At 44.2% G+C, this 26,224-nt stretch overlaps 10 protein-coding genes across 10 annotated transcripts; 3 read left to right on the top strand and 7 right to left on the bottom strand.

Moving 5' to 3' along the window:
* Positions 1–864: 864 nt before the first annotated feature.
* L203_100756 (uncharacterized protein) lies at positions 865–1,819 on the bottom strand (the record flags this gene model as incomplete). Its single annotated transcript, XM_066210210.1, has 7 exons — positions 865–959; positions 1,008–1,065; positions 1,114–1,198; positions 1,244–1,354; positions 1,405–1,444; positions 1,494–1,593; positions 1,718–1,819. The coding sequence occupies 7 exons, from the start codon at positions 1,817–1,819 to the stop codon at positions 865–867; spliced, it is 591 nt and encodes a 196-aa protein (XP_066066307.1).
* A 1,514-nt stretch (positions 1,820–3,333) lies between these two features.
* On the top strand, positions 3,334–6,180 carry L203_100755 (uncharacterized protein; the record flags this gene model as incomplete). Its single annotated transcript, XM_066210209.1, has 13 exons — positions 3,334–3,502; positions 3,550–3,677; positions 3,730–3,974; positions 4,020–4,174; positions 4,276–4,314; positions 4,363–4,520; positions 4,571–4,693; positions 4,740–4,952; positions 5,002–5,195; positions 5,243–5,603; positions 5,653–5,759; positions 5,809–6,093; positions 6,147–6,180. 13 exons carry the CDS (start codon positions 3,334–3,336, stop codon positions 6,178–6,180), a joined length of 2,211 nt encoding a protein of 736 aa, XP_066066306.1.
* Positions 6,181–6,447: 267 nt separating this feature from the next.
* L203_100754 (uncharacterized protein) lies at positions 6,448–7,497 on the bottom strand (the record flags this gene model as incomplete). The annotated part of the gene is made up of 4 exons (XM_066210208.1): positions 6,448–6,916; positions 6,977–7,257; positions 7,313–7,395; positions 7,452–7,497. The coding sequence occupies 4 exons, from the start codon at positions 7,495–7,497 to the stop codon at positions 6,448–6,450; spliced, it is 879 nt and encodes a 292-aa protein (XP_066066305.1).
* Positions 7,498–8,287: 790 nt separating this feature from the next.
* Positions 8,288–11,792, bottom strand: L203_100753 (uncharacterized protein; the record flags this gene model as incomplete). Its single annotated transcript, XM_066210207.1, has 9 exons — positions 8,288–8,425; positions 8,479–8,577; positions 8,627–8,881; positions 8,928–9,150; positions 9,202–9,264; positions 9,324–9,551; positions 9,605–9,786; positions 9,878–10,417; positions 10,470–11,792. The coding sequence occupies 9 exons, from the start codon at positions 11,790–11,792 to the stop codon at positions 8,288–8,290; spliced, it is 3,051 nt and encodes a 1,016-aa protein (XP_066066304.1).
* A 516-nt stretch (positions 11,793–12,308) lies between these two features.
* L203_100752 (uncharacterized protein) lies at positions 12,309–14,826 on the bottom strand (the record flags this gene model as incomplete). Its single annotated transcript, XM_066210206.1, has 9 exons — positions 12,309–12,501; positions 12,609–12,834; positions 12,883–12,992; positions 13,047–13,506; positions 13,556–14,096; positions 14,142–14,326; positions 14,381–14,440; positions 14,488–14,649; positions 14,706–14,826. The coding sequence occupies 9 exons, from the start codon at positions 14,824–14,826 to the stop codon at positions 12,309–12,311; spliced, it is 2,058 nt and encodes a 685-aa protein (XP_066066303.1).
* An 898-nt stretch (positions 14,827–15,724) lies between these two features.
* Positions 15,725–17,585, bottom strand: L203_100751 (uncharacterized protein; the record flags this gene model as incomplete). The annotated part of the gene is made up of 8 exons (XM_066210205.1): positions 15,725–16,133; positions 16,189–16,199; positions 16,247–16,432; positions 16,488–16,540; positions 16,587–16,813; positions 16,860–17,028; positions 17,080–17,358; positions 17,408–17,585. 8 exons carry the CDS (start codon positions 17,583–17,585, stop codon positions 15,725–15,727), a joined length of 1,512 nt encoding a protein of 503 aa, XP_066066302.1.
* Positions 17,586–18,148: 563 nt separating this feature from the next.
* Positions 18,149–19,643, top strand: L203_100750 (uncharacterized protein; the record flags this gene model as incomplete). Its single annotated transcript, XM_066210204.1, has 5 exons — positions 18,149–18,457; positions 18,508–18,643; positions 18,701–18,808; positions 18,860–19,284; positions 19,338–19,643. 5 exons carry the CDS (start codon positions 18,149–18,151, stop codon positions 19,641–19,643), a joined length of 1,284 nt encoding a protein of 427 aa, XP_066066301.1.
* Positions 19,644–19,664: 21 nt separating this feature from the next.
* Positions 19,665–20,524, bottom strand: L203_100749 (uncharacterized protein; the record flags this gene model as incomplete). The annotated part of the gene is made up of 2 exons (XM_066210203.1): positions 19,665–20,278; positions 20,326–20,524. The coding sequence occupies 2 exons, from the start codon at positions 20,522–20,524 to the stop codon at positions 19,665–19,667; spliced, it is 813 nt and encodes a 270-aa protein (XP_066066300.1).
* A 267-nt stretch (positions 20,525–20,791) lies between these two features.
* L203_100748 (uncharacterized protein) lies at positions 20,792–21,741 on the top strand (the record flags this gene model as incomplete). The annotated part of the gene is made up of 5 exons (XM_066210202.1): positions 20,792–20,846; positions 20,894–21,303; positions 21,353–21,463; positions 21,519–21,625; positions 21,675–21,741. 5 exons carry the CDS (start codon positions 20,792–20,794, stop codon positions 21,739–21,741), a joined length of 750 nt encoding a protein of 249 aa, XP_066066299.1.
* A 440-nt stretch (positions 21,742–22,181) lies between these two features.
* L203_100747 (uncharacterized protein) lies at positions 22,182–25,601 on the bottom strand (the record flags this gene model as incomplete). The annotated part of the gene is made up of 12 exons (XM_066210201.1): positions 22,182–22,213; positions 22,265–22,300; positions 22,351–22,435; positions 22,555–22,595; positions 22,644–22,671; positions 22,908–23,027; positions 23,081–23,434; positions 23,480–23,633; positions 23,678–23,815; positions 23,862–24,585; positions 24,632–25,119; positions 25,177–25,601. The coding sequence occupies 12 exons, from the start codon at positions 25,599–25,601 to the stop codon at positions 22,182–22,184; spliced, it is 2,625 nt and encodes an 874-aa protein (XP_066066298.1).
* Between the last annotated feature and the right edge of the window lie 623 nt (positions 25,602–26,224).

Here is a 26,224-nt window from a genome sequence, read left to right as displayed (position 1 = left end):
GTACAAGGAGATGTAGATGCCTCATCACCAAACCGGGTCATTTACGGCGAACGATACCCAAACATATGCGCCGAGATATCGTCGTCGCGATCACTCACTTCTCTGCTGATGTTTTCTGGTATAATTGCGCTCGCCTATACCTACCTGAAGGGGCATTGCTGTCTCCTACTTCTTCTACTATCTGTCACCTCGTCCCACGTCACCTTTTCTCTCAGCTTTACTCGTCTTGGTCATTGACCATTTCTTAATGCTCAGTCGACCTGTGCATTTGGTGGTAGGAAAGCATCATCCGTCATTGATGTCAAGCTGCTCATTAGGCTTATACATGTAGGGATACAAAGTTGAGACGAAATGGATTGTAAGCTGCCATCATGTCGCCAAACGTCCAAGTCACGATAGTCTTGGTTATGCAATTGCGTGATACTGTTCTATCCATACGCTATTCTACCGAGAAGGCAAGGCAAGGCTGATCTTGCATTCCTATCTCATGGATGTACGAATGTGTATTTCGTGACCATTTGTGATTATCATGATATTGAAGGTGAGGGTATTTTTAGTTGGTCATCTTCACACATTTTCATCCTTGGAGAAGATTACGCAATGAATTGTCATTCCCACTTACTTCAGACTTGACATCAAGAATCCGCTGCTGCTGTCAAGTTGAGATTGTCTCGCAGTTTAATAAATCGGCCTGGCGTCTACCATTGCCCTTCACCAACTTGGAACCAGCGGCTCATTGTAACGGGTCACCCTGTATTTGTACAAACATATGGAATCTCCAAAGTAGATAATACATGCACACCAATTATTCATAACAATACAATACCATTCTGTACGTCCTATCCTTTGCGTCAAGCCAATGACTCAATTGCCTTCATACTCAAATCGATGGGCCAGAGCCCACCCGCTGGCAATGGAGGCGAGAATGGTGTCAACGGTGAAGCCATGCTTTGCACGCTCTGGTGGCTTCATGAGTTTTCAAACAGACTAGGGATGAAAATACTAACCGTCGAGATACCTGCCGAGATACTTTAACGGAATAATCTTTTTGATAATGTGCTCGCCCTATGCCGGGATTTGTCAGCTCAATACAAGTCAGTCCGACGAGCGCACCTCGTCGAGGTGCTGAGATGGCTCGGGGTCGTTCTTTTTGAGGTGTATATCGATAGTAACGAGATGCATGTTGGCACCCGACATTCTGTTTTCAAAACATCAACAGGGAACACAAAGTCTCAAGACTTACCCAGGATCCTTTACCAACACGTGCGATACATGGCTAACTCGAGCATTACCCTCGTTGGCTTTTCCAGTGCCGTAACCCGTTTCTTCGTAGAGTTCTCGGAGTGCAGCAGTACTAGCAAGAGTTTGAGCCCAGCGCCTGTATAACCAACACCAAACACCCACGCAGCATCTTCGCCCTCGTCAATCAAACCAGCAGGCAGTTCTAAACATCCCGTCAGTGCCGTACCGACCAACAAGAGTCAGAGACCTACCAACAACAGTAGTCGCGATGGGAGGACGGTACTGTTCAATCAGCACTATCGACACTGGACTGTTTGGATGATGAAGCAGAGCGACGATGTGAACAGCTATCTATCAGTACACCATCAGACGTATCCAACTCACAATCAACGCCGCACTCTGATCGGGTCGACCTATTGGCTACCTCCCACAACCTCTATGCCTCGTCAGGATACCTCTCAACCCAGCGCCTCACCTCTTTACCATCCTGGTCCCTCCACTTGATTTTCTCCAACTTTAGCCATTTCGCATCCGTCTTAATTTCTTCCTTTTCAAGGATTTGTGGCTTCGATACCATGTTTCTGATTTGTGCTATGCGAATATATCTTTTCTGCGCCGGTCGTAGGAGCAAGTTTGCTCGCATATATTCCTCTTTTGTCCCAAGCCGTTAATTGGAGATATAACAGACGACGCGCATAGGTCGCAATACAGTAACCATTAATAAATACTTGTTCAACCAAAGAAAACCAAAGCGGAATGATATATGGAGATACGTACTTTTAAGATGAGAAAAAAGTGGAGGTTGGCGGACGTCATGAGTCACGGACATTGAACTATGTCCGCTTTTGTTAATATAATTAACCTTATTACTTTGTTTGGTTCTTGTCTTATTTACTTATTTCATCTGTTATTTGCTCACTTGTGTTATCCATTTGCTTATTTAATCAAGCACACCCAACAAAAGCTGCACGCTATAGAGCTGTGCTCTTCAGATATACATATACCACTCTACAGTTTACTCATTTCCTTAATGATATATCATATGTCAAACCCTTACAATTGCATCCAGTTACATATGTTATCCACTTATCTCTTACCGATAGTCTAGGTCAGAGACGCTCCATCGTTTCCTCTACCTATCACTCCCCGGTTGTCTCCCACACCAGCCCATTTCCGACACCGGGTATAGCCAGTCATTTTTTCCCTTAAACTTTCTGGCAGAGTTTTGTGAGTACCTCCATCTTCTCAGAGTTTGACGCTGCAAGCATATCTCGGTTTACATGGATCTGGCCAGAAAGCATGGGGTACATTTGAGAGCGAGACTGAGATGAGAGACGCCGACCAAGGCGGATAGAATCGAAGGACTTGATTGAAATCTCGCCAAACAGCAGCACCGCATGCTTCTTGAAAAACTCGTTGAGCCAGGCGAGCTACCCAGAGGGCCGCAGGAAGCGGCTTTTAACGGCGTCAATGGTGTATACAATGGTAATACAAGACTATCGGAGGAAAATGAAATCCGATATAAACATCTATAAACAATTGTAATCAGAAAAAACGCCCAGATTGTTAAATCTAATACTATGCGCGAATTTCCCTTTTGGCCCAAATTCGTGGAAAATATTGGGCCATAAAATATCAATGACGCAAAATCCCTGAAACTGAGCATGTTTATCGGATTGGCAACCGTCTAAAATTAGGCAGTGTTATATTACGTAATTAGAAAACGGAAGCAATGTATCACTTTTATCGCTTTTTTTGTTTGGTTCTGACGAGATTGTTTTTGCGCGATTTTTTCAAGTTTCAAATTGTTCATTTGCTTTTCTTTCTCAAACGGAGTTAGGAGGATTTATTGCGGCCATCCGAATGAGAAAGTGGTGTAAAGGGTCATATAGAGCAGCTTGGATAGGAGGAAGAAGAGGGAGGCACCGGTAAGGAGCAGTGTCTGGCAGGTCATGACATGGGCCGTTAAACCCTGGTGTCTGGATGGGTATAAGAAGAGTCATCTGGCGACCTGGGTTTGCCCGTCCGCGCTGCTGTTTCCATCTTGCTGTTAAAAGTGGTAATTGTGCAGAGTATTTCGGGGACCAGACTATGGACCAGACAGAAACTCACGAGGGTGATACGTCCAAATCGGAGGCAGGAGGATTCAAAGTAAACTCTGTCAAGGACTTGGAGTACAAAGCTGCTCCCGTCAAGGTCGCGGGCTTGGGACTTTTGGCACTTGCCTTTTCTTCTATGGGAATCATCTATGCTGATCTGGGTGAGTTGCGCTGTGAAATGTGGTATATGACTGACTAGGTGTCCTAGGTACTTCGCCGCTCTATACTTTGAATGGTATCTGGTTAGCTTCTGGCGGAGCACCCTCCTCTGAGGACGTCCTCGGCGGAGTGTCTGCCATTATATGGGCTCTTACCATCGTTCCGCTGCTCAAATATGTGAGTAGACTCTTGTCTAGAGATGCTCATCTGACCAATATCCAATTGATAGGTCGTCTTTGCTCTGGAATTTGGTACAGGACGTGGCGAAGGTGGCCCTTTTGCCTTGTTTATGAGCCTCTGCCCCAAAGCAGAATCTACTACTGATGGCCAAAGCCTGACCACCTATACGACAGATGATGGCGTAATGCCTTTTAATGGAAACGGTCGCCTTGCTAAACTTCAAAAATTCAAATGGCCTCTGTTCGTGTGGACTGTGTTTGGCACTGCCTTGACACTGTCTGACGGTATCTTGACGTGGGTTGGCTCCAGATTTTTCAACTTGCGCTGACAATCTTCTAGTCCTGCCGTTTCAGTGACAAGTGCAGTAGGTGGGATCGCTGTTTCGAGACCGTCCATCATCAAATCGGTTGTACCGATATCGATTGCTTTCCTCGTTGTACTCTTTGCTATACAGCGATTTGGTACACACAGAATTGCCGTCTGCTTTGCTCCTAGTGAGTTGACATGGCTGGCTGAAAACTTACATGGATAGTCACTTTTATCTGGTTGCTCCTTCTCGGAGGCTGTGGTATATACAACATTACCCATCATCCAGCCATCTTTAGGGCTTTCGACCCTTCCAGAGCTGTTATGTGTGAGTAGGTCGTCTTGACATGCTCGGTTTTGTTGATGTGAGAATCAGGGTTTGTGAGAACAAAAAACTATGACTACCTCTCCGGCGTGATTCTCTGTCTCACTGGTTCCGAAGCAATGTTTGCAAACTTGTCTCAATTTAACAAATCTTCTATCCGCATTGCCTTTGCGGGATTCGTCTATCCTATGCTCATTTTGACTTATTTGGTAAGGATATGACTTGGACAATTTTATACGCGACTCACAAATCGATATAGGGACAAGGCGCTAGGCTCAGTAAAGATCCTTCCATCGTCTCGTCCATCTTTTATTTGAGTATCCCAGGGCCCGTCGGAGGCGCACTGTATTGGATTATATTTGTCTTTGCAATCCTGGCAACAGCAAGTCTCTTCTCAGAGGATAACCCATTTCTGACCTTCTCATCAGCTTGTAGCCTCTCAGGCCATGATATCCGGAGCCTTTTCCGTGTTGCATCAAGTTATTGGGATGCAAGTGTTTCCTCCACTCCGCGTACATCATACTTCAAGACTTGTCTCGGGCCAAATTTATATCCCGGCTGCCAATTGGCTCTTGTTTATCGGTACTGTAGCTGTTGTCGGTGGTTTCGGATCATCTGCAGCACTCTCTCTTGCCTACGGTGTATGTTAACTCTGTAACTTGTTTCAACCTTCTAACAGAGTTTCTTCAGTTTGCAGTTGCCACTGTATTCATCGTTACTAGCACTCTTATCGCTTTAAGCATACCCTTTGTCAAAAACATGTCATACTTCCTTGGTGTTGCGTTTTTGCTCTTCTTTGGCTTTGTGGACGCTCTTTTCTGGGGTGCTTCTCTCAAGAAAGTTCCTCACGGAGCATGGTTCCCCCTTGCACTGGGTGGTATCTTGTAAGTAATCCGTGCTGTACATATTTAACCCGCTGATGCCACAATAGATGTTTGATCATGGTATTTTGGGCCTACTGCAGGCAACTTGAATCCGAGTTTGAGTCAACCAACAGTCAGAGGCTTACCCGACTGCTTGTACCTCTAGAAGACAGCAAAGTCCAGTTCAAGCTGGGTGAAGCTAGTCCTTCGCCCTTCAATGACGAGCATAATGAAGTCCTTCACACCGCGTCGGGCGAGCGCGAGCAAGAAGGTCCCAAGGATTTGGGGCTGGTTTTGCCCTCAGGCGAGATTAAGGCTCTCACAAAAATCCCAGTGATGTCCATTTTTCATAGAGAAGAAGTCAATCAGGGTGTACCCTATAGCTTTGCCAAATTCTTGGCTCACTATCCGGCCTTGCCGTCAGTCGTGGTGAGTGTTGTACCTTCTCTTTTGATACACTCCGCTGATCACACTACAGATCTTTCTTACTACTCGTGTCGTAGGGGTACCGAATGTACCCAGCTGTGACCGTTTTATTATCAACAAGGTGAGATCGGTGGAAGGCTTTTACACTGTTACGATGAGGTGATATCTTTGTCTCCTTCATAAAGTCACTCGCTGAAGTGCTATACAGAACAGGCTACCTTGACCGCACACCTCCTTCTACAGACGAGATTGTCTCTCTCCTCACACCTCTCGCCTCCCGCTCAGCTTCAACTGCTTCTCTTGCTATCACTCGCGTTCAGTCAATCCTCAAGGCAGGGGAGACTGTTTCCCATGTTATTCCCTCTAATGCTATATTGAGCAAAGGAAGTAACAACAAGTTTTGGTCATGGGTAAGAAGAGTACTCGTTGAAGAAGTATATGCCAGAGCTAGAATCATGTGGCCAGACAGGGTTGTTGCAGAAGATCGTGAAAAGTAAGACCTGCTTCGTCTAAAGAAGCAGTGATATGCTAACTACGTACTGTCAGTACATTTTACGTCTCGGTATCTGCAAAGATTTAGTGTAACAGGAGAACAATCATGCTTTTGAAGCACCAATTCCTAGAATCATGTGGTATAGATGTCGTGTGGTTTAGATAACGTCCCTCGCCAAACGAGTGTATCAGTAAACTTAGATTGGTTTCAGCCTCTGAAGCTTGTAGAGTGATTAGGTATACGTAGCTCTTGTCGTTCTGTTGAATGTAACAACCTTTCTAGAAGACAACAGTACAATACAAATACATGAAAATGGCACCCAACACCTTGCCAAGCAGAAACAATATAGCTTCACTATACCTTGGCCTTCTTTTTGATCCCCAAGAGCTTCTGCATACCCTCCCTCTTTCGTTTGATCTGAGCTGATACAGCTCCACTACCATTGACATCGACTGCCTTGCCTTTTGCCGCCAAAAGACTCGTCACGCTCGGCTCCCCGGCCTTGCCAGTACCAGGTGGCGGTCGACGCTTGATAGTTACTTGTGGTAATGGAGCATCATCTTCACCGTCAGAACCATTCACTAGATCAGCTGCTTCTTTCGTTTCTTCCTTTTCTTCTTTTGACAATTCCTCCTTTTCGGGCTTGATCGAGCCTGTTGCCGAAACTTTTTGGAAATATTGCTTGACTAAAGCCTCGTCTTCTTCCTGTTCTGCCTTTTTTCTTGCTTCCTCTGCTGCAGAAAACTTTGCTGCGTGAAGTGCAGCCAGGATGGCATCGGGATTGTTCTCGACGTTTGATATTTCAACACGGGCATTTCGTTGTCTAAGGACAAAAGATTAGAGACAGGAAGATTTGCTCACTCATACCATGAGAGAAACTTACCGAAGCTCAGCCAATTCATCCATCATTTCCATCTCTCTTCTACTCTGTTCCTGAGCTCTCTCAAGATCCGCCATGGCATCTTTCTCCTGTGTGCCTTCAATCAAGTTCCCATCTGAATCATATTCATCATCAGCCGAGGCATTTGGTAACTTCCCGGCTGTTCCATTTGGGTCACTCTCTATCCAATTCTCAAAGTTTCGAGTGGCACCATGTTCACAAGTGTAATCGGCATTCTTTGGATCGGTCTTGAACGTAATCTCAGAAGAACACATTGGACATTTCTAAAGACAACTTGTTAATTAGCGATGCGAAATCCAGATTTAAAAGAAAACATACGATATAAAATCGAAAAATCTTGATCCCATAATACTCCTCTCCTTGAGCTGTTTCTTTTCTGGCGTTAAACTTTTTACCCTTGTCTACATTACAGGTCAACAAACTGTGAAGCTGTTTCGCTTCAGAGTATAAACCTTACAAATGTACTCTCCGCATCTATTGCATCTCATAGAGAACGGCGCCATTAGTCGAATGACCTGTTGAGGGTCTTTCGGCATCTTACGTCGCTTGATCTTGGACGGATCGAAATCCGGTGGGAAGCTATGCAGCCCAGTTAGAAAACAACGATACGCTTCATCTAAAGCTGGTGGCAAAGCCGGTAGAAAGCGGCAAAACGTACTATTTCTATATTGTGACAACATTGACAAAGACATGACTCTGTAAGCAACCCAACATGGCAAGTATTTACAATAAAAGAACCTACGTTAATGACCTTTCGTTCAGACATTTTGGATTATACCTAGGATTGGAAGTGACCTAGATGAAAAAAAGATAAAGAAAAGATGTATTGACAGAAATTGAAAAAGCATAGTAAAGTCCATGCAGCGCGCCTAACAAAATATTTTCTCTTCGAGCGCCTATCGATAGATGAGTTTATGCGCTTCAACACTCTTTCAACCAAGTTTTCTACACTTATGTATAGATGGACAGAATATGCAATTGATGCAATGCATCGTAAGCTTGGGATCATTAATAAGCCTTCCAAATTTCACTTGGATGAAATATTATTGTCAAGTAAATTTTTTTCTAAATACTCTCTCATATCTTCCTCCTACTAAGCCATCTTATTTCAGCGAATTCATGCCCCAAGCCAGCAGAAGCGGGTAATGAAACAGACAAACAGGCATGATTCAGCGGGCCAATTAGAGATGCCGGTTTTTGTGTTTAAAGTACAACAGCTGGTAAAGTTTGTAACGACGCTTGCTACAATAAGCCCGTCCATATGTGCTTCTGAATATGTCATAACTTTATTCGTTATGACCTGGGCTTGATGCCTAAAGCGTCTGCCAATCGTGCATTTCGCTGCTTCACCGCACATTCGGAATTGCACTTGAGCTGTTCAAGCTCTCGACTTTTTGGGTTGGCCAAAGATGCCCCACACGACGTACGACTCTGTAGATTACCACAGGTACAAGTTTGCGTCACAATAGCTTGACAAGGCTCACTCTCAGGACACTTGGCTGGAGCGTGACAGATGGCAGTACAAGGGTGTCCGCAGATGGTTCTAGATTTGCCGCACACCTGATTACATGAATCACATTCTCCTGGTTGATGACACAGCTGTTGACATCGGTGAAACCCACACTGCAAGACCTTACCACACGCCTGACCACAAGCAACACGATTCTGTGAGCAGCGAACATTCTTGACATTTTGTTCTTTACCACAGATGCAAGGTTTTGTTGCGAGATATGGACAAGGCGGACATTCGTCCTCTTCATGACATTGGTGAGGTACTTTTGGGTGTCCACATGGAGGAGAAGGCCGACTGCAAGGGAACGGACAATTAATTTTGGTTCCGCAAGCAACGGGGGGATAGACAATTGTTCGTCCACAATGACAGATCAACTATGCACTGTCAGGTATTTTGTACTTTGTAACTGGATTGACTTACCTCATCATATGAAGCCTGTAGACATTTGCCACAAGGGCCTTTATGATCTTCTTTAGGACAGGAATGGCGGCCACAACTCAGTATTTTGTTACATTTAAGGTGACATTTGTGTAAATCGTCGCCCACATAATGATCATGTTCGTCATTGCGCTTCTTTTTGTTTTTAGACTTAGCTTGCTCCCAAAGTGGGCAGCACAATCTTCCGCACTCATGTCGGCCACAGCTGGATGGGAGTAAGTTACGCTGTCAACTAGTAACTAAACGAAAGACACACTTTCTTAGACTTTTACAAACTCTCTCACATGTAACTTCGTCCCAGCCATTGGCCATTCTCACTCTAAGAGCATCGCACGATACTAGTAGTTGGCTCTGACCACATCTGCAAGTTTTGACAACTTCTTCATGACAAGGAGGACAATCTCCCGGATGACAGGTAATCGGACAAGGGTGACCGCATGGACGTGTTTTAGGACATCGCTTGCTACATGTTGGAATTGGGGCGAGACAATCGGGTCTAGGAAAACCAGGAAGTGATGACAAGTTAGCAGCACCACAAGGGCAATGGGTGACAATGTCCGGTGAAAGCGGGCAGGGGAGGGACGAGATCGGATGTGGATGACAGGTCTATATTGAACGATGTCAACTCCATGCTTCAGAAAAACTCAACCGAAACTTACTTCATGGCACATGTGGCTACCACAATCATATAACCTTTCACAAGGCTTGCCACAATTATACCTGCCTTCCCATGTCTCCTCACAACCAGCCTCATTAAATCGAGCACATATCTTTTTTTGCGATCTATTCCATCCACATTCCATTTGTTTTTCATCTTTGCCACAATAGCACTTGGCGGACTCTGTCATAATGCATGGTTTACAAGGGTTGTAATGACAAAGCTCATGGCATGTATGGTCCTTGTTACCGCAGTTGAGTTGTTGATTACAAACGTCATCACACATAGGAGAGATAGTTGCATTATTGGATGTGACAGAAGAACATTTAACAGTTATTGGGGTATTGTGAGAAGGACAAGGGGCGATGAGCGCAACATTGCATGATGGACAAGGACCGGGGTGACAAGACAAAGGGCATGGATGATCACATTTCAATCGTTTGCGTGCACAAGAGTCTTCGCAGGAATGAGGAGCAGAGGTGGAGGTTGCAGGGTGAGAAAGTCGACCGCAAAAACATCTATAAGCTCCAGGAGGTGACTTGCGTCTCTTTTGGCAACCAGGGCATCGCCACACTACACCGTCTAGCTCCTTCAATCCATCCATAACTTTTTCATGCTCTTCGTTTAAGCTGCGATTGGCCCAATCCTGTATACATTTGAGATGGAAAGGTGTGTAGCATGCGGAATAGTGAGAGGAAGCAGATGTAGAACCGGTAATCAAGTCAGGTTCTAAAGTCATTGACGAAGGTTCCGGGGGCCTATCGGGTGGGAGACAACACCAGATATGCTGCGATGGAGTAATAGAACTGAAACACTTTGGCAATTTTGTTAACCAACTGACATAAATCAAATAAAAGGCAACTGACTATTGGACATTCAATGAAGGAACGGCCCTTCAACCCCTTGGCCAACCTCGTGACTAAATTATCAGACTCCGATGCCTGTACTGCCTTCTGTCGCTTCTCGACTCGAGCTAGACTTGCAGCTGGTTTTTCCATTTTCCCAGGCTTGAGAATTTTGCCATTTCTTGAATCTAGCGAGGTTAATTTAGTGGATTGTTCAAATGCGGTTCTTCTCCCGACGTTCGTCAATGATCCTAGTTGTGCGGCAGTGTCTTCTTCATGCTTCTTCTGTTTGTTGCTTCTCTTCTGATCCTTCCTTGACTTGGCTGAACTTTGTTTCTCTTGCGCCTTCACCTCTTTTGCTTCTTTGACAGCTACCTCAAGGCTTACATTCAGCTGCGATGCTGGAAGAGCAGTTCCAGGCTTGAAGGAAGCTGCACCTGGATCCAGCCGAGCATTTTGTTGTAATTTGGGTATTCTCATATCACTGAGTGTACGTAGTAGGGATTCTGAGGGCTCTGTTGTTAAGCGTAAGGGATCATTATAATGATTTTGGTGACGATTGCTTTGATGCGGAGCTCGCGATGCAGATGCAAGACCGTTAACGGCAGATGGCTTTCCCATTGCAAATTCGTCTGCATCATCATTTACGCGACCGTGGTGTGGGTAATGGATCTGATTATGTCGAGAAGGAAAGCGATCAGCAGGTCCTGCATTGATAGGCAATTGGCCGTCCTCGCGTAATTCATTCTGGCGGAGTGGTGTTGATCGCATTCCATTTTGAGTTTGTTTTTGGCGATGATCCCACAAGTCAGAATTGTGGCCGATGGATGACTTCGTGGTAGCATTGTTGACAAGACGAGATTTTCCGGATCCCAGAAGGGTGTCATTTGGTGGCAGGTCGCTCATAGGATGAGAGGGATGGCCTGGCAGGCGTTGGTCCATACTTGATGAGGTCGATGCTGTCGTAGGAGAACAGGTCCAAGAACTCTTCGACCCTACCTTATCTTTACGCCTAGAAGCACAAGAGCTTGACTCTTCCTGTCGAGAAGGAGCTGCTTGGTCACCATTCCCAGCAAAACATTCTTTGCCTTTACCCTTTTCACCATAACTGAACCTTTCATTGGCCCTATGATTCATCTTGTTCGCCTTTGATTGAACGCCATTCGAAACCCCTCTTGGATGACTGCGATATCCATTCCTAGAATTGGGTGAATTCTGCTGAGTCAAAAGAAATGCACCGTCGTCAGGCTGTACCCTTGATAGCTCTGCTGACGGGTTTTTGCGATGGCCGTTCCCATTCATAAAAGGCTGTAACTTTTGCTGAGCGACAGAAGCTTCTCCCATGGCGAACAACTCTTGCTTTTTGAATCAATAAGAGCCGTCAATTATACTTGTTGGGTGGCGAAAAGACAGTCTCCAACTTTTTAACTGCTTCCAGAGAAATTCCTTCGTGGTGGTTTCACCGCTATTGCTTGTTTGGCGCAAGCGACAACAAACAGATTATGAGAATGGAAATGAAAAAAAGAGATTGTGGGATAATCCAAAGATGGAAATCCAATTTATACTTTTCAAAGTTCTAATAACTACTTTTCATCATCATCGGAGCCGAATGTCAAAACGGAAGCAAATCGACGGGAGTAATGGACTCAGAGCCCATCGCACATCGTTAATAATGAAAACAAATCTTTGTAATTCTTCATTATCATATAATGTACCCCTGAAGCCATGCATAATCTATATGTACAACATTACCATGGATGATATCAAGTCCATAGTCCTTATAATTGTCGTTCACATTCCTCAATCGTCAACTGATTTCTCGCGACATCCCATTAACCTGTTGTCGCTGTCATTCGTTTTCTATATGTTTTCCTCCTTGGGCCTTTCTTCCTCCATGTGATCGGCTGGAGCCGAGCCGTTGACAGAAGAGGAGGCAATCGCTTTAGGCTTTGATACTGCTTCAGTGTCACGCATGCCGACAGAGATGGTATTGGGAGTTTTGCCAACAAACCACGCTGGTACCCAGCCACGCTCGCCTGTTTCGTTTCGAATTCTATATAAAAGTCAGCAAACATCATTCTGAGCATTTTTGTATAGTATGCATACACGTAGCTCCTAAAGACGGTTTCTGATCAGCCAAAGTCAAGCATGATAAACCACAAGACGTACCAGTGACAATACTTTTTGTAAACTCTAACCCTCTCGCCTTCTTCAAGTGACAGCTCATCATCGCCTTTTGCTTCGTAATCCATCATAACGAATCCAGCGTAGCTACTCGATATGATGTGTTGCGGTAGAAGGGGCGCTAAACCCGGGTATGTCGTAATTTGCCCATCTGTGGTAGGTGAAATTATGGACATTGGCTGATTGAGTTCAAGAAGACAGCCTAAAAATGCTGAGCTTCTACTTGCGCATTATAAGCTCAGAGACTTACCAGCTGGAACCCAACCTTGGTCATAATTGATAGGTAGACCTGTTGCATCGGGGTCTTTGTTGACTATATACCAACCTTTATTCTTTGAACGGATGATATATGTTGATCCTCTACAGATAAATTAGCTCTAAAGAACATCTCAATTAATATGACGACAAGCATACACTGCAACATCAAATTCGTCCTCTCTATCTCGACAATATGGATAAATGGCTACTCCATACGATACAGTGATGACTGTTCCATCTGGATCAATCAATTGTCCCATTTGTCTATTCCCCCCAGCACTTTGGCTACCATCTCCATCTCGCAAACCTGGGCTCGGTAATTCAGGGAAAGCCGTACCACTGGGTGTTTGCCCTTCTTCATTTCTAGAAATAGCCGGTTTCAAATGCGTAGCTTTTGTAGGTGAGGCAGACGTGTCATTTGCAGATCGAAGTTTGGGAAGAAGGGAAGTGCTAGTATTTGCAGGCAAGTTCATTTTTTGCGCTTGCTTGGTCTGGGCGACATGGACGGGGGACCTGATGTCTTTGATATGTCGAAGCATAAAGACTGGTTTATGGCCTGTTTCTTTCAGTTTTTGAAATAGCAAAAGGGGTTTTTCGTCATAACTCAAACATCGATCTGAGCAGTGCATTAGTTTCAACACCAATGATATGTATGAGCGTCCTACCTGTTGATTCTCCAGAACTATCATAACATATGAATAGTACATATAACCTCCAATCATCGTTTATTTTATACTTTTTCAGAGCAGCGGGTAGAACCTTCCAACAAGGATCTTCCAAAGTTACACGGAATGACTTGGCAGCACTCCTCGCTGCATCTTTGGCTCGAGATTTCTCCTTGTCCGAAGGATCCTTTGTACTAGACGATGGTTCTGGGGCTGATGCCGACGAAGAGCCAGGCGTAAAAGAGGTAGAAGTCTTGATAGAGGAGGCTGACATTGATTGCGATGTTCCCAGAGGAGGAGTCATACTAGGTGAGCTGGACCCACTTGGCAGAGCATTTTCCGATAGGAGCCTGTTAAGAGGAGCCGGCCGACTTTTTTCAATACCACTCGGCGTGGGAGAATCTACATAATGAGGATTCGAAGTTGTAGGCGTAAATGAATCTTGGAATGTAGCAGAATTTGATGATAATGGAGCAGATGTGTTGATGGAAGATACAAGAGAGGAAGAAGATAGGTGATCCGGACGGGGCTTTGCTTTAGTCTTTTGACATGTTAATACAGCATACTTACATAAATAATTACTCACAACTTTCTCATCATCTTTAAGCTCTTTCCATTTGGTGTTCCCGAATCTCCCCGCTTCCGCCATACGTCTCGCCTGTTCTACTGTCAAAGTGCCGTCATCCTCCGTTTCAACCACAGCTATTCCTTTCTCTTTCAAAGTCGACGTTAGGCGACTATAATCTCGCTCAATTAACAACAGCCGTTCATCTGAGAGGTATACATCAGATGTAATGCTATAGACATGATGATGACTTCACCCACGCTGCTCTCGCACTAAGCCTGTAAGACGGTCCACTTCTGCTTGGCGTCGGTCAGGTCCATCTGCATTGAACAATGGTGAGCGGCATCACCCAACTACATAAACTTACATGGGGGTTTCCAGTCATCATCTCCCAACTCTATTCCTTGCTCTATCTTGATTTCATAAACAGCCCTCAATAATGATAACCTTTGTCCAATACTTGATATACCCAATTCTTGCAGAGCTTCATGATCCAAGGCACTCAAAACATCTCCAGTAATCACATGTTCTGACCATTGTATCATCAGTTTGGCTTCGTAATCGACCAATATCACAGCCACAAACCATATATAGCATCCTCATACATCCCCAATTCTAAACTTTTGAGAAAGGAGACCACCGCATCCTCATCCCATTCCAATAGAGACATGGGAGGGGACGCGGTCTTTGGAGACGAGATGTCCATGTAATTGAAAAGATGTTTGCTGGGGTTGTCGTATGTTTTAGCTACCTCTTTGTTTGAGGATTGATATAAACTAAAACGATTTGAATTATCTATAAATTCAATTTGGATTTATTGTTGCTTTCACAATCTCATTCATCGCCGCGTTTCTTTTTTTAATCCACAAAAGCGGAGATGATTTAATCTCCGCTCATCTTGTAATAATCAGCAGTTATTAGAGTATGATTAAAGATCAGCCTATACATTGTAGTACTTCATATCATTTAATAGATTTTGGGCTGGGAAAAAGGTTGGGAAATGAGCTTGTAAGTAGGAAACCAAGATTTTATATCGCTTTGTCATTATTGAGAATGCTCAGTGAGGGACCCAAATATAACAAAGTGACAGAGATAGCTGAAATGTTAAAGTAGTAGACGTTTCCTCTGAGTGGGAATAAAACTAGAAGAGTGTTGAGAAGGATACATGAATGGATATTAGCTCAAATAAAAGGCAGGATACTATAGGGTTAAGGCAGCAGAGAATAGCTATAGAAAAAATGTCAGTGTCTGGAAAGCCAGGCTTTCCTACAGTATGATCGTACTTTTAAAGATAAATCACAGCCGTTGTTGGGAATTGTTAATGCTCAAGGTAGACACTGCAGTGTTGACTAGCATTTGGCTTGAACCTGGGTTTGGTTATTATAAAGTTTCTTTGGTAAGCTCTCATAAGCATATTACGAGTGCAGCTGAAAGATAGTATGAGAAAAGTGCCACTGCAGTTATCTTCTACTTGTATGCCTTGCTCCAGAGCTAGTTTGAATATTATGTTGCAGCTCAGCCATTGGCACATATGTGGTAGTTGGTTCTCAATGACTAGCCTGTATGGTCATACCATATACGCCATTAATTTAAAACAATCTTGATCAATACGCATCTTCCACTGCCCCAGCCTTTTCACCAAGGTACAATCTTCTCATCTCATCGCCCGCTTCTAGCCTTCTTTTCCCTTCGAGGTAATGCATTGCTTCGGCATACGTTGAAGGTATGACCATCTTGCCGATAGGCTGTCGTCCGCCCTTGGCCATGGTAAAGAAGAAGGTATTCGTCTCGCGTCTGATTCCAGTCTCCACTTCCTCGACTTCTGCCTTAACCATGACGTGCACCTTGGCTTCTCCGTCTGGACCTTCATGAGGTTGCGTAGTCTTGACAATCTTTGAAGACAATCTGAGGACGGCGCCGATAGGGACTGGTAGCCTGAAGGTAATTTGATCTAAAGCAAGGAAACGTAGAGGACCCGCTGTGAAGAGAGAAGCATTGGCAAAGCAGAGTTCGCTGATAATGGGTCAATCAGAAGCCTACTAGCCAAGCTAAACGTTTGGTAGCTTACAAGGCCTCCCGCTCCATTTAGCATGCAATTGATCATGCAGGATTGAGGTAATACTCACAAGGCGCATCAGAATACCACCAAATACTTTGCCATGTAGGTTTCTATCTTGAGGATGCATCAGCTGCACCGTCTCAATCTCAGTGTCCTTCATTTTAACAATCTCCTGTCCATCAATCTTGCCATCTTTCGATTCTTGAACTGTGAGCATAAGTTCATGAAGCTCTTTAGCTTCCTCTGACGATGGCTTTGTAGTAAATTGTGTCAGCCTCTGCGTTTATATGGATCCTCTTTCAACTAACTGGGACTTTATCAAGAGCCTTCATGACACTACTTTTCCTTCTCTTCTGATGCTCTGAGAGACGTCAAATTCAGTTCCATTTGAGTAGCCGCACGCGTACCGTCGCTTATGGCACAAAGTATCTTTTCTTCTTCACGGTCCACCACCAAAGGGGGAACCTTTCTCGCTCTATGTGTTTTCGAATCTCGACATACCATGGCAAAGCTTCCTAACATTAGGGTCTCCCACATTTTCTCCCCTGGAAGAATGCGAGAACCTTCCATCTTGACAACAACTTCCATACTACTATTGCCAGTCCAAGTGACAAATCCTGAAAATTTCAAATCTCTGAGATATATCAGCTACCATGTAAAAAGTCGGTTCACTGACATACCGGACATTGTCTCTGTTGAGTCTACCAAACATGTCTAGTCTATCAGCGCTCGCCGTAGCGAGATACAAGCCAGCTTTGGCAGATGCTTTGTGGAACGCTTCTGCCGAGTTGGTCTTGGGTGGAGGGAGGCAGTGTCTGTATGCAACAGCTCCTGCCAAAGAGTCAAGATCTGACCAGCACGTGAGTTTGTAATATCTCTAATTACGTCCAAGACACCTACGCTCTAACAGTTTCCCCATTCTAAAACCTCCCGAAGTATTCACATAACGATCATACAACACCGCGTCACTTGCCAATGGCAGATCAAAACTCGTAAAGCTTTCACTCATATGTTTTGGACTGAGTGGCTCCCTCTCGTGTTCTTCGAATCTGGGGTCAGGCCCGACATCGTCTGTAGATGATTGTGATGAAAGGTTGGGAGAGGCAGATGTGAGCCAAGGAGCGGGTAAAGCACGCATGACAAGCGGAGAGGGATGATTGACTGTACTTGGCGAGGAATCTTTGAGTCCCATCAGCCAAAATCTACCACATGCAAGGAGACCACCTACTAGCAATTTTGCTTGTCAAAAGGTCAATCTCTCGCAGATTATAGAGCTGCTTGACTGGATTTGACGGCGTCTCGCTTCCAACTGTCCTAGGGCTCGCCTGATGAACATTGGACCGCACCGAGGTCCATCTCTTGCCAAATATACAGCTTCTTGAAGCAGGTCTAAGTATTATAGACATATCGAGTGTGCTGTCAGTACGTCCAATGTTGATATAAATTAATTCAAAAGTTGTAAAAGTAAAAAAAAGACAAATTCATAATAAATGATAATTGATTCCATCATAGATAACCGTGCCTGGAATTCGGCAATCTTGGTGGGTTATTGTGATGAATGATAAAGTCATGACTTCCTTTATTTGTGCATACAACTAATGTTTCCTCTGCCAAATTCACATTGTTCTACTACGCTGCTTTACCTTGTTGTCTGTTTCATTCTTTGTACAGCTTCAGCATAGATATATAATATAGAACATCCCCAGAGCCTTTCCCCTAGGGATGAATCCTACGTCTTAACCAGAACCTACCAATTACTTCCACTTCTATTCTATTACCTTAAGGACCAACCTTATCAAATCCATCTGTCAGTACTCCAAGGTCAGAGACACTTTCTTCATCTATCTACCTCTTCTCTATCCATCTGTTCTATCTCCTGGGACGTCCCATCGTACCCCTTCCTGACAGTTATCATATTAAAAAAAAAGTTATCAGATAGTCGCAACATTTTTGTCAAAAACATCAAGACATGGAAATCGTCGCTCCAAATATTCGAATAAAATTGGCTTCTTTCCAATTATCATCTTGTCCGGTTCATGTTGAAGGAATAGCAGGACGGTACACCTTGAATGTGACGAGTTGCCCGCTAGGCGAAAAAGAACGGTTGAATGTTGTGTTCCACCATGAAGATAAGCCCAATCATCAAGTCAAAGTATCGGTTAAAGTCAAAGCGAAAAGATCTCTAAAACTGAGAAAGTGGGAGAGATTAATGGTTCATACCCACTCCGAGAGCGGAGAGAAGAGCAGAGGAGGGGAGTATCGTGCTTTTCGGCTGCTCGTAAGTTATTTATTATCAAGGCTTGGTCGCTTTGTAACATGGCTATTTAGAGGAAGGAAACCAAAATCACGCTCTTGATCTTTAAGGTATTCGACACAGCCAACTTTATGTCTTTTATACCTGACGATACGTCGCTGGGTCTTTTGACTCTACCGGGTACTCATAATTCTTGTGCGGTGCATGGGTGTAAGTATGGGCATCCTCGGAAAAAGACAGATTTCATCATGCTAACTTGCATATTAGATCCCATATGCCAATGCCAACAACCTAGCACACCTATTGTTCAGCAACTCTTGGATGGGGTGCGTTTTTTGGATATCCGTCTGAGGGTAGTAGGCGACCAGTTGCTGAGTGAATCACTGGTTGATTCCATCTGGTAACTGATATCTGACCTATCTATAGTATACCACGGACCGCATTCACAGCGACTGTCTCTACAGGCGCTACTCCCAGTCTTGCATGAATTTCTCTATAATCATCCCACTGAAACAATCATACTGTCTCTAAAGGAAGAATCACCTCCTTTTCACCCAGCATTTTCCGAGCGGACATACTCTGCTTTCAAACCATATTTGGAGGAATTTTGGTTCCTGCAAGAGAGAATACCTAGGCTGGGAGAAGTCAGAGGTAAAGGGATACTCTTGACACGGTTCGATAGAGACAAAGAGACGCAAGGACAGTGGCCGGAAGGAATGGGAATACATCCTAGTACATGGCCAGATTCTAAACGAGAAGGGTTTGTTTGGGATTGCGGAGGAACACCATTTAGAATACAGGATTGGTATCGTGTCAAGACTTTTCTTGAGATCCAAGAAAAGTTTGAAGCGGTATGTAGAGTTATAATGTCCGTATTAATAGGACAGGTTCTGATGATCAACAGATCCAAAGACATCTCATTCCCACTCTGGATCCTTCACCAGTTTTGAATCCGGCCTTTACTTTATCATACACCACAGCTTCCAATTTCCCCTTGTCGTTACCGACGTTGATAGCCAAAGGATTTGGCTGGCCTTCTTGGGGTTTAGGCGTTGAAGGTATCAATTCAAGGCTATACAGACAGCTGCTTGAGTGGATGGTCGATGGTAAGAGAGTGAGAGGATGTCTACCAATGGATTTTTATAGGCAATGCGCTGGAGAAGAAGGCCTGGCCAGTCTGCTTATCCAAATGAACTTTATAGAATGGTAGTTAATACCCATATCATAATAATCAAGCTTTCTTTTCGTCAAAGCCTTCCTCTAGCCTTATCCCTCTGTCCCATCCCATGACATTCCTAACCCATGCTGTCATGACACTTAAACATCCACTTTCTGTTTCTTGATTACTGCTATCCTTTTCCCATGCAGAAATGCCAGTGATAATCAATCCAAAATCCCCTTCTTGCTTCCCAAAATTGCTTCGGCACATGAGACTAACCTCATATATACTCGATGTATCAAGAGGAGCCCATCTGGGCTCCTCTGGATTGATCTCTCTTCCTCGGTACGTAGCCTTGAAATCATTCCAAGGAAGATAAAAATTTTCTTCGCTAGGAATCATACCAGTCTTGTCTCCCTTATTCAATATGAATCGAGACTCGTATACTAGCTGAGCGGCGCGGGGAGAACCAGATGTTTTGAGATGATGGAGAATGGGAGAAGTAGGGGACGTTTTGATGACAACAGTGAATTCGCTTGGTTGATTCGTATCTTTGCAAAAGTTGAGAGGGTCAGGCATGGCCGAGATGACAATGCCAGCATACTTTGTACGAGGAAAGTGCACAGGATGTGGACTGTAACGGAAAACTTGGGAAGCAAAGCCCGCTCCGCCGAGTGTCTTGATATCTGTGTCGACTTTATGAGCGACAGAAGTTACCTTTTGCAAGACTTACCAAGGTGACCCCAAAACCTAGCTGCAAGTTTGTTGCTAGATTTCCTTATCATCTCTTTCCCTTTCTCATCCTCCCTTGATGCTCTCACAACGTGCCCTTTCACGTCAATCTTGACTGGGTCAAGATGCGAGCAAGACGATCCACCTCGTACCCTATCATCTACGGCCCTCCATTTACCAAAATCAAAAGGAGGAAACATCTGGTGTTCCTTGTATCTTGTCATTTCAGCCATATTAAACAAGCAGAATAGAAAGAAATAGTAAAGGGAAAGAATGAAAAACATTTCCGATTCCACTACTGGAAATCGACCTCCACCATTCAGGCACAATCTGATAATGATAGAATGATGCCGCCACTATCGGCATTATATGGAATCAGTATGTCACTATGAGGCTCTACATAGAAATGTCGAATGTTTAGTAAATGCATCTATACACACTCGTGATTTCCTTTTGTAAAGAGAAAAATGGCCCATACAATTACTCTCCATCATCTCAATGCTTCTCGCTCCAACAGGATCTGTACGTATAGCACCAGAATGGTTACTAACCTCCTAATCCCCTCGTAGTCTGGGTTTTGGAAGAGCTCAACCTTCCCTACAAAGTCCAAGTTCATTTCCGTCTCCCTACCAAACGTGCTCCTCCTTCTCTCAAACAAGTCTCACCTTTAGGTAGAGCGCCAGCGCTTGAACTAGACGGCGATCTCTTGACTGAATCTGCTTATATCGTTCACACTCTTCTTTCCCTTCCCGAGGTACAAAAGGCTGCGAAAGATGACGAGATTGACGTTCAAACTGAAAACACCAAGGATGACATTTTTTGGAGCCATTTTGCTGAAGGCAGTCAGCTAAATCTGCTGCAAGCAATAGGTACCATTGGTGCTACGTCACAAGTATGGCGAAAAGGCGGTCTTCCGGGTTTGCCGGAATTGTCTGAGGAGCAGAAAAGTGGAATTGAAAAGTATTCAGGATGGCTCACAGTATGTGTAACGCAAAGTCTATATGGTTAGGCCTCTAACGTCGATACAGACAATATTTTTTAAGGATGCTGCTCAAAACACCTTTGATCTTGCTGAGAGCTTCCTCGAGAAACAGGATACCATCTTCTTTTCTGGCACAAACAAACCTGGAGAGGGAGACGTACGTTATTTTGTGCTAATAGCCCAAAAGGTCAAGTCGCTTACTGTTGAATTAGTTCATGATGTTCTTTGCGATTCACTCACTCTTCGACAGCACCTGGCCAGGCCTAGCTTTCAACGTTGGACCTAATCTCAAAAAGTGGCATGAGACTGTTCTTGCTAGGTACGGAATTCCTGTCTATAACCTGTGAATACTCATGTATCGTTCACAGGCCCGCAGCTCAAAGAGCACTTGAGAGGGAGAAGAAAGAAGAAGAACAGAACAAGTCTAGGATTTAGCTACATTTAAACATTTATCCAATAAAGCGTTATTGAGAACTGAGAATCACGAACATGGCTAGTGAATTCAAGCAAAGAAATGATATTTGTTATGTTAATTTCAGATTTGCAAAATCCATTGTGTCTCAATTCAGACAAATCCTTGAGCAGCTGGAGTGAAAAGAGACTAGCGACAAGACAGGACTTTTGAAGAGATGCCTCAGCTTGGAACCATCAATGCAAGATGCAACTTCCATATTGTGGTCGTCCTTTTCGGGTCTTTTCAGACATCTGGGTATTGTCCCATTCATGGCAGTACCTCTCCATCAGCAACTGCTTTACTCTGGCATCTGCGCGTTGGCGCGGACCTGTCAACTCTAGATTGCTCGTTCATCATCACCCAACGAAAGCGAGACAAAAAACCATTCTTTCAATTCACTGCATCATCATGTAACCTCCATCTAGTGAGCATTCTTGGCAGCCTTAGAGGCAGCTACAACCTCGTCAGCTTTGATTCATAATACCATGCGCTGTGTACACTGACCGAAAGGGTTCTTGGGGTCCTTGATGGCATCAGGGGCTGTTTCATCTTCGTCAGTAACCATAAGCAATATATCAATAAAGACCCACTAGAGACAGCCATATCTTGGAAAGTCCATACACCGTAGGTGGTAATGGCAGCAGAAACCATGAAAGGCCAGAGAGGCTTAACAATCTACTCATAAATCATCAGTATATCATGTCGTTTTTTTCCCACGCATATCGCGAAGTAATTGAGATGCAAGACTTGTTGGAAAAGTACGGGTTTGGCAGCGGGTGATTCAAGAGACATACGGGAGTGGGCCAAGCGCGGAGACCAAACATTTTCTGTTGCCCTTTATCATAAGTTAGCCTCTTCAAGTTTACCATTAGTTGAGACTTACAAATGAGAGATGTACAACGTTGAAATGACTTAATTCAATTATGTCAAAAGAATAGAACGGAATAGGAGTGTCGGAAAATAACGGAATTATGGCTAGTGGCACTTTTCCTTCAGTCCTAAGCTCCATACATACATTCAACGTATGCTGGTATATACAATATAACCCAGAAAATTAATATCCAGCAACAAACGGGTGTAGCAACGCATCTCTTGGTGTAAATCTTTTGGCGGGATCTAGCTGCAGACATTTCTCCAACAGATCCACAAAGCTTAGAATTTGCTTCAACTCTTCATCCTTCATTTTTAGCTGGACGGACGATGGTGGGACGAGGCGAGAGCGAAGGTCTTTTGTAGCTTTGTTGATAACCATTGTTTTGGCGACATCCTTGTGCAGAAATATTAGCCGACGTATAAATGTATGAGATGGAAAAGACCAACCTGGCCGGTAATTTTATCCTTTTCAATACTAATAAAATTCAGAGACTCATCAAAGTGCATTGTCCCAAATGCGGCCTTTTTGATCATTCTGTGGTTGACTTTGCCTTTTAGCTCCATCATTAACAGTAACATGTGATTGTTTGATCTTCCGGGAAAGAGAATCTTGCCAGTGTAGAGTTCGTACAAAGTACAACCAATGGACCAGACGTCAATGGCAGTATCGTAGGGAAGACCAAGGATGATTTCGGGAGCACGATAAAATCTAGAGACAAGATAAGGTGTAACTTCACCTTCGGTAATTTCTGCTGCTGAGCCTAGATCGCAAATCTTGAGGTGAGCTTTGCTTTCGGACACCTGACACACTCATCAGTTTCATGATTAGCAAAGGTGGATACATACTAGAATATTATCGGGTTTAAGATCTGCATGAACTACTTCACATTTACGCATGAGCGACAATGCAAGGAACATCTGATGAGCATATGCTCGTACAGCACGCATATTGAGACCGACATCTTTACCAAATCTTTTGATGACGTCTCGAAGATTCATACTTGCAGATATTAGTTTGGATCCTAAACTCCCCACTAGACTCACCTGAGACTCTCTGTCACAATACAAAGATGTCCACGATGCTCAAAGGTCCGCTCGAGCCTTAGAATGTGCTTCTTATCTTCTGGATCAGCATCGTTAAGCTTTTGTAGGATTTGTGCCTCTTTTCGCCCAGACAAATACCTACATGCAATCAGCTTAAATTATACCGCAAAAACACGATTCTTACATGCTCTCCTGGCTCCTAACCACTTTGACTGCAACCTCTTTTCCAACCACATCTTGTCTTCTCTCTTGTCCAACAGCCTTCAATACTTTGGCTTTTACCACAGCCGAAAACATGCCTTTACCAAGGTTGGTGGTCACTTGATACCTTCCATCGTCCAGCAATTCTCCTGGTGTGATACGATAATACCCATCAACATCATCCACATTATCCACAATTTCCAGTGCAATTGTATTGGCGGGTTTTTTTATAATCTCAGTTTTCTGCCCTTTTCCACCATTCTTCAACCTGCGAATCGTCACTTTTCTCTTTTTCTTCTCCTTTTCCTCATCACCAAACGCGGTAAACATATCAAATTCGTCACCTTCGTCATCCTCCACCTCTGTCTCAACTTCTTCCCATTCCTCTTCCTTTGGCTCATCAATGGGGATTGGCTCGCCTACGCCGTTTGCTATCTCTTTGATTCCGCCCATAATGGCATCTAAATCTTTTTGACGTTTTTCGCGATCGACAAAGCCCTCACGCGTAGGATCATAATCTGCAGCAGAAATCATCATATCTGCGCCGATACTTTCCGACTTGGTTTCAACGGAAATCGCGGCAGTTCCAGAAGGCGATGCTTGCTTAACAAGGTCAAAGTCTTTACCAAGCGGTGTTGATTGTAATGATGGTTCATGAGCGGGAACAGGTGTAGCGCTATCACTCTTTTCGAGATGTAATAGCGCACCTATTGACCTTTAGATTCTATTTGTGAGCAAATAGAAAAGACATACCTGCAGTACTCGTTCCACCAGACTGGAACCCTGTTCGGACTCCCGTTCTGGTCCCGTCCGTTCCAACACTCTCAGCTCCCGTCGGCGGCCCCTCCACTAGGTCTTTTGCAGTAATTGCCGTTAGAGGTTTACCACTGTTAGCCTTGAACTTTGCCATTATTTCCTCTCGCTTCTTACGGCGCTCCTCAAGAAGCCTGGCACTATCCTGCTCATCTTCAAAGACCGTTGCTGCAGACAAAGTCTCGGTCGCAATGTTTTGAGATTGATTTGATGCGGATGCTGAAGTAGGAACAGAATTTTCTGGTTCTTCTGGCTCAAACTGAAAGAATCTACTCATAGACGACCGAGGTCCTATAGGAGGCTGGAAGGATGAACCAGACATAGCGGACTTTCTTTTTGCAGGAGAAGAAGGTTGGGGTGTCCGGCCTTTGGCGTGACTAGGAGGTGGACTCAGTGGTCTTGAAGTTGTCTTGTTCACAGGTCGGAGCCTACTGTTGATCGCTTGAGCATCTTTTTCATCCCTTTCACAAAATGAGAAAACGCACTCTCCTTCCCGAGATTCAGATATATGGCATCGTTTGCCATCATTTCTGGAGTTATCACGGTCGCGATCGTCCCTATGACGATCACTGCGGTCACCATATCGTCGAGCATAATCTCCCCTCGCGGGCTCACGTTCACGGTAGTTTCCACTGTCTCTGCGATAGTACCCACCATTCTCTCTTGGCCTGCCATCATAAGATCTTCTTTTTTCATCGCGCGCGCCCCGCGATCCGCTGTAGTCTCTCTCATAATCCCGCCTTTTTTCATCTCTTGGTCGGTCTCTTTCCCTCACGGGTTCTTCGTCCAGGAAAGCATCCCTCCAGTCTCGAAGTTTTTTTCGGTCGCCCCCAGCGCCATGAGGTTTGTCGTTTTTACCGTTGAATGAAGTGGAATCATCATTGAATGAACGTTTTAGACCTGAAGACATGGCAAAAATGGAGATTGCCACAGGCGTAAGAATCTATTCTTTCCACGGGTTAAAAGGATGGGAATTAAGGTTACTAGTTGGGATAATCCTTCCTCTAAACGTATCAATCCTTGCCGTAGATTTTGATTTTGAAGTTGTAGATGTATAATTGTGGATGGAGTTATAAATGAAATAATATTACATGACAAGTTCTGTTTGTGGAACTGAGATCATTTGATTCCGTCGTCATTTGGCGGCCATGTCCGCCGTATAATTCATCTACAAGGCAAAGGAAAAAAAATGTCAAGTTAAACTATAGATTATTCTTTTACATTTGCTGACCCATGATAGTATCAATGAGCTGCTTCTAATGCATAGAAGACTTATCTCAAAATTACAAGTGCTTCGCTCTTGAATACTGAGAAACAACGTCTTTGTATATCAGCCATCCCTACTTTTATATGACCCAAGCTCTGGCAATTAAAGGCTATTGATTGGCGTTTGAATGCTGGATGAAATAGAAAACTGTCTGATTCGTTTCAGCTGCGAGATTGCAGATAGCATGGGAGATAAAGGCTTTGCATATAGCTAGGAAGTCTTGACGAATCTTGCAATAGGTACTTGATTGAAAACATAATCAGTCA

This window comes from Cryptococcus depauperatus, chromosome 1 (assembly GCF_001720195.1).
Source record: "Cryptococcus depauperatus CBS 7841 chromosome 1, complete sequence".
Lineage (NCBI taxonomy): Eukaryota > Fungi > Basidiomycota > Tremellomycetes > Tremellales > Cryptococcaceae > Cryptococcus > Cryptococcus depauperatus.
The sequence above is the reverse complement of the archived record's forward strand: the minus strand, read 5'-3'. Positions and strand labels throughout refer to the sequence as shown.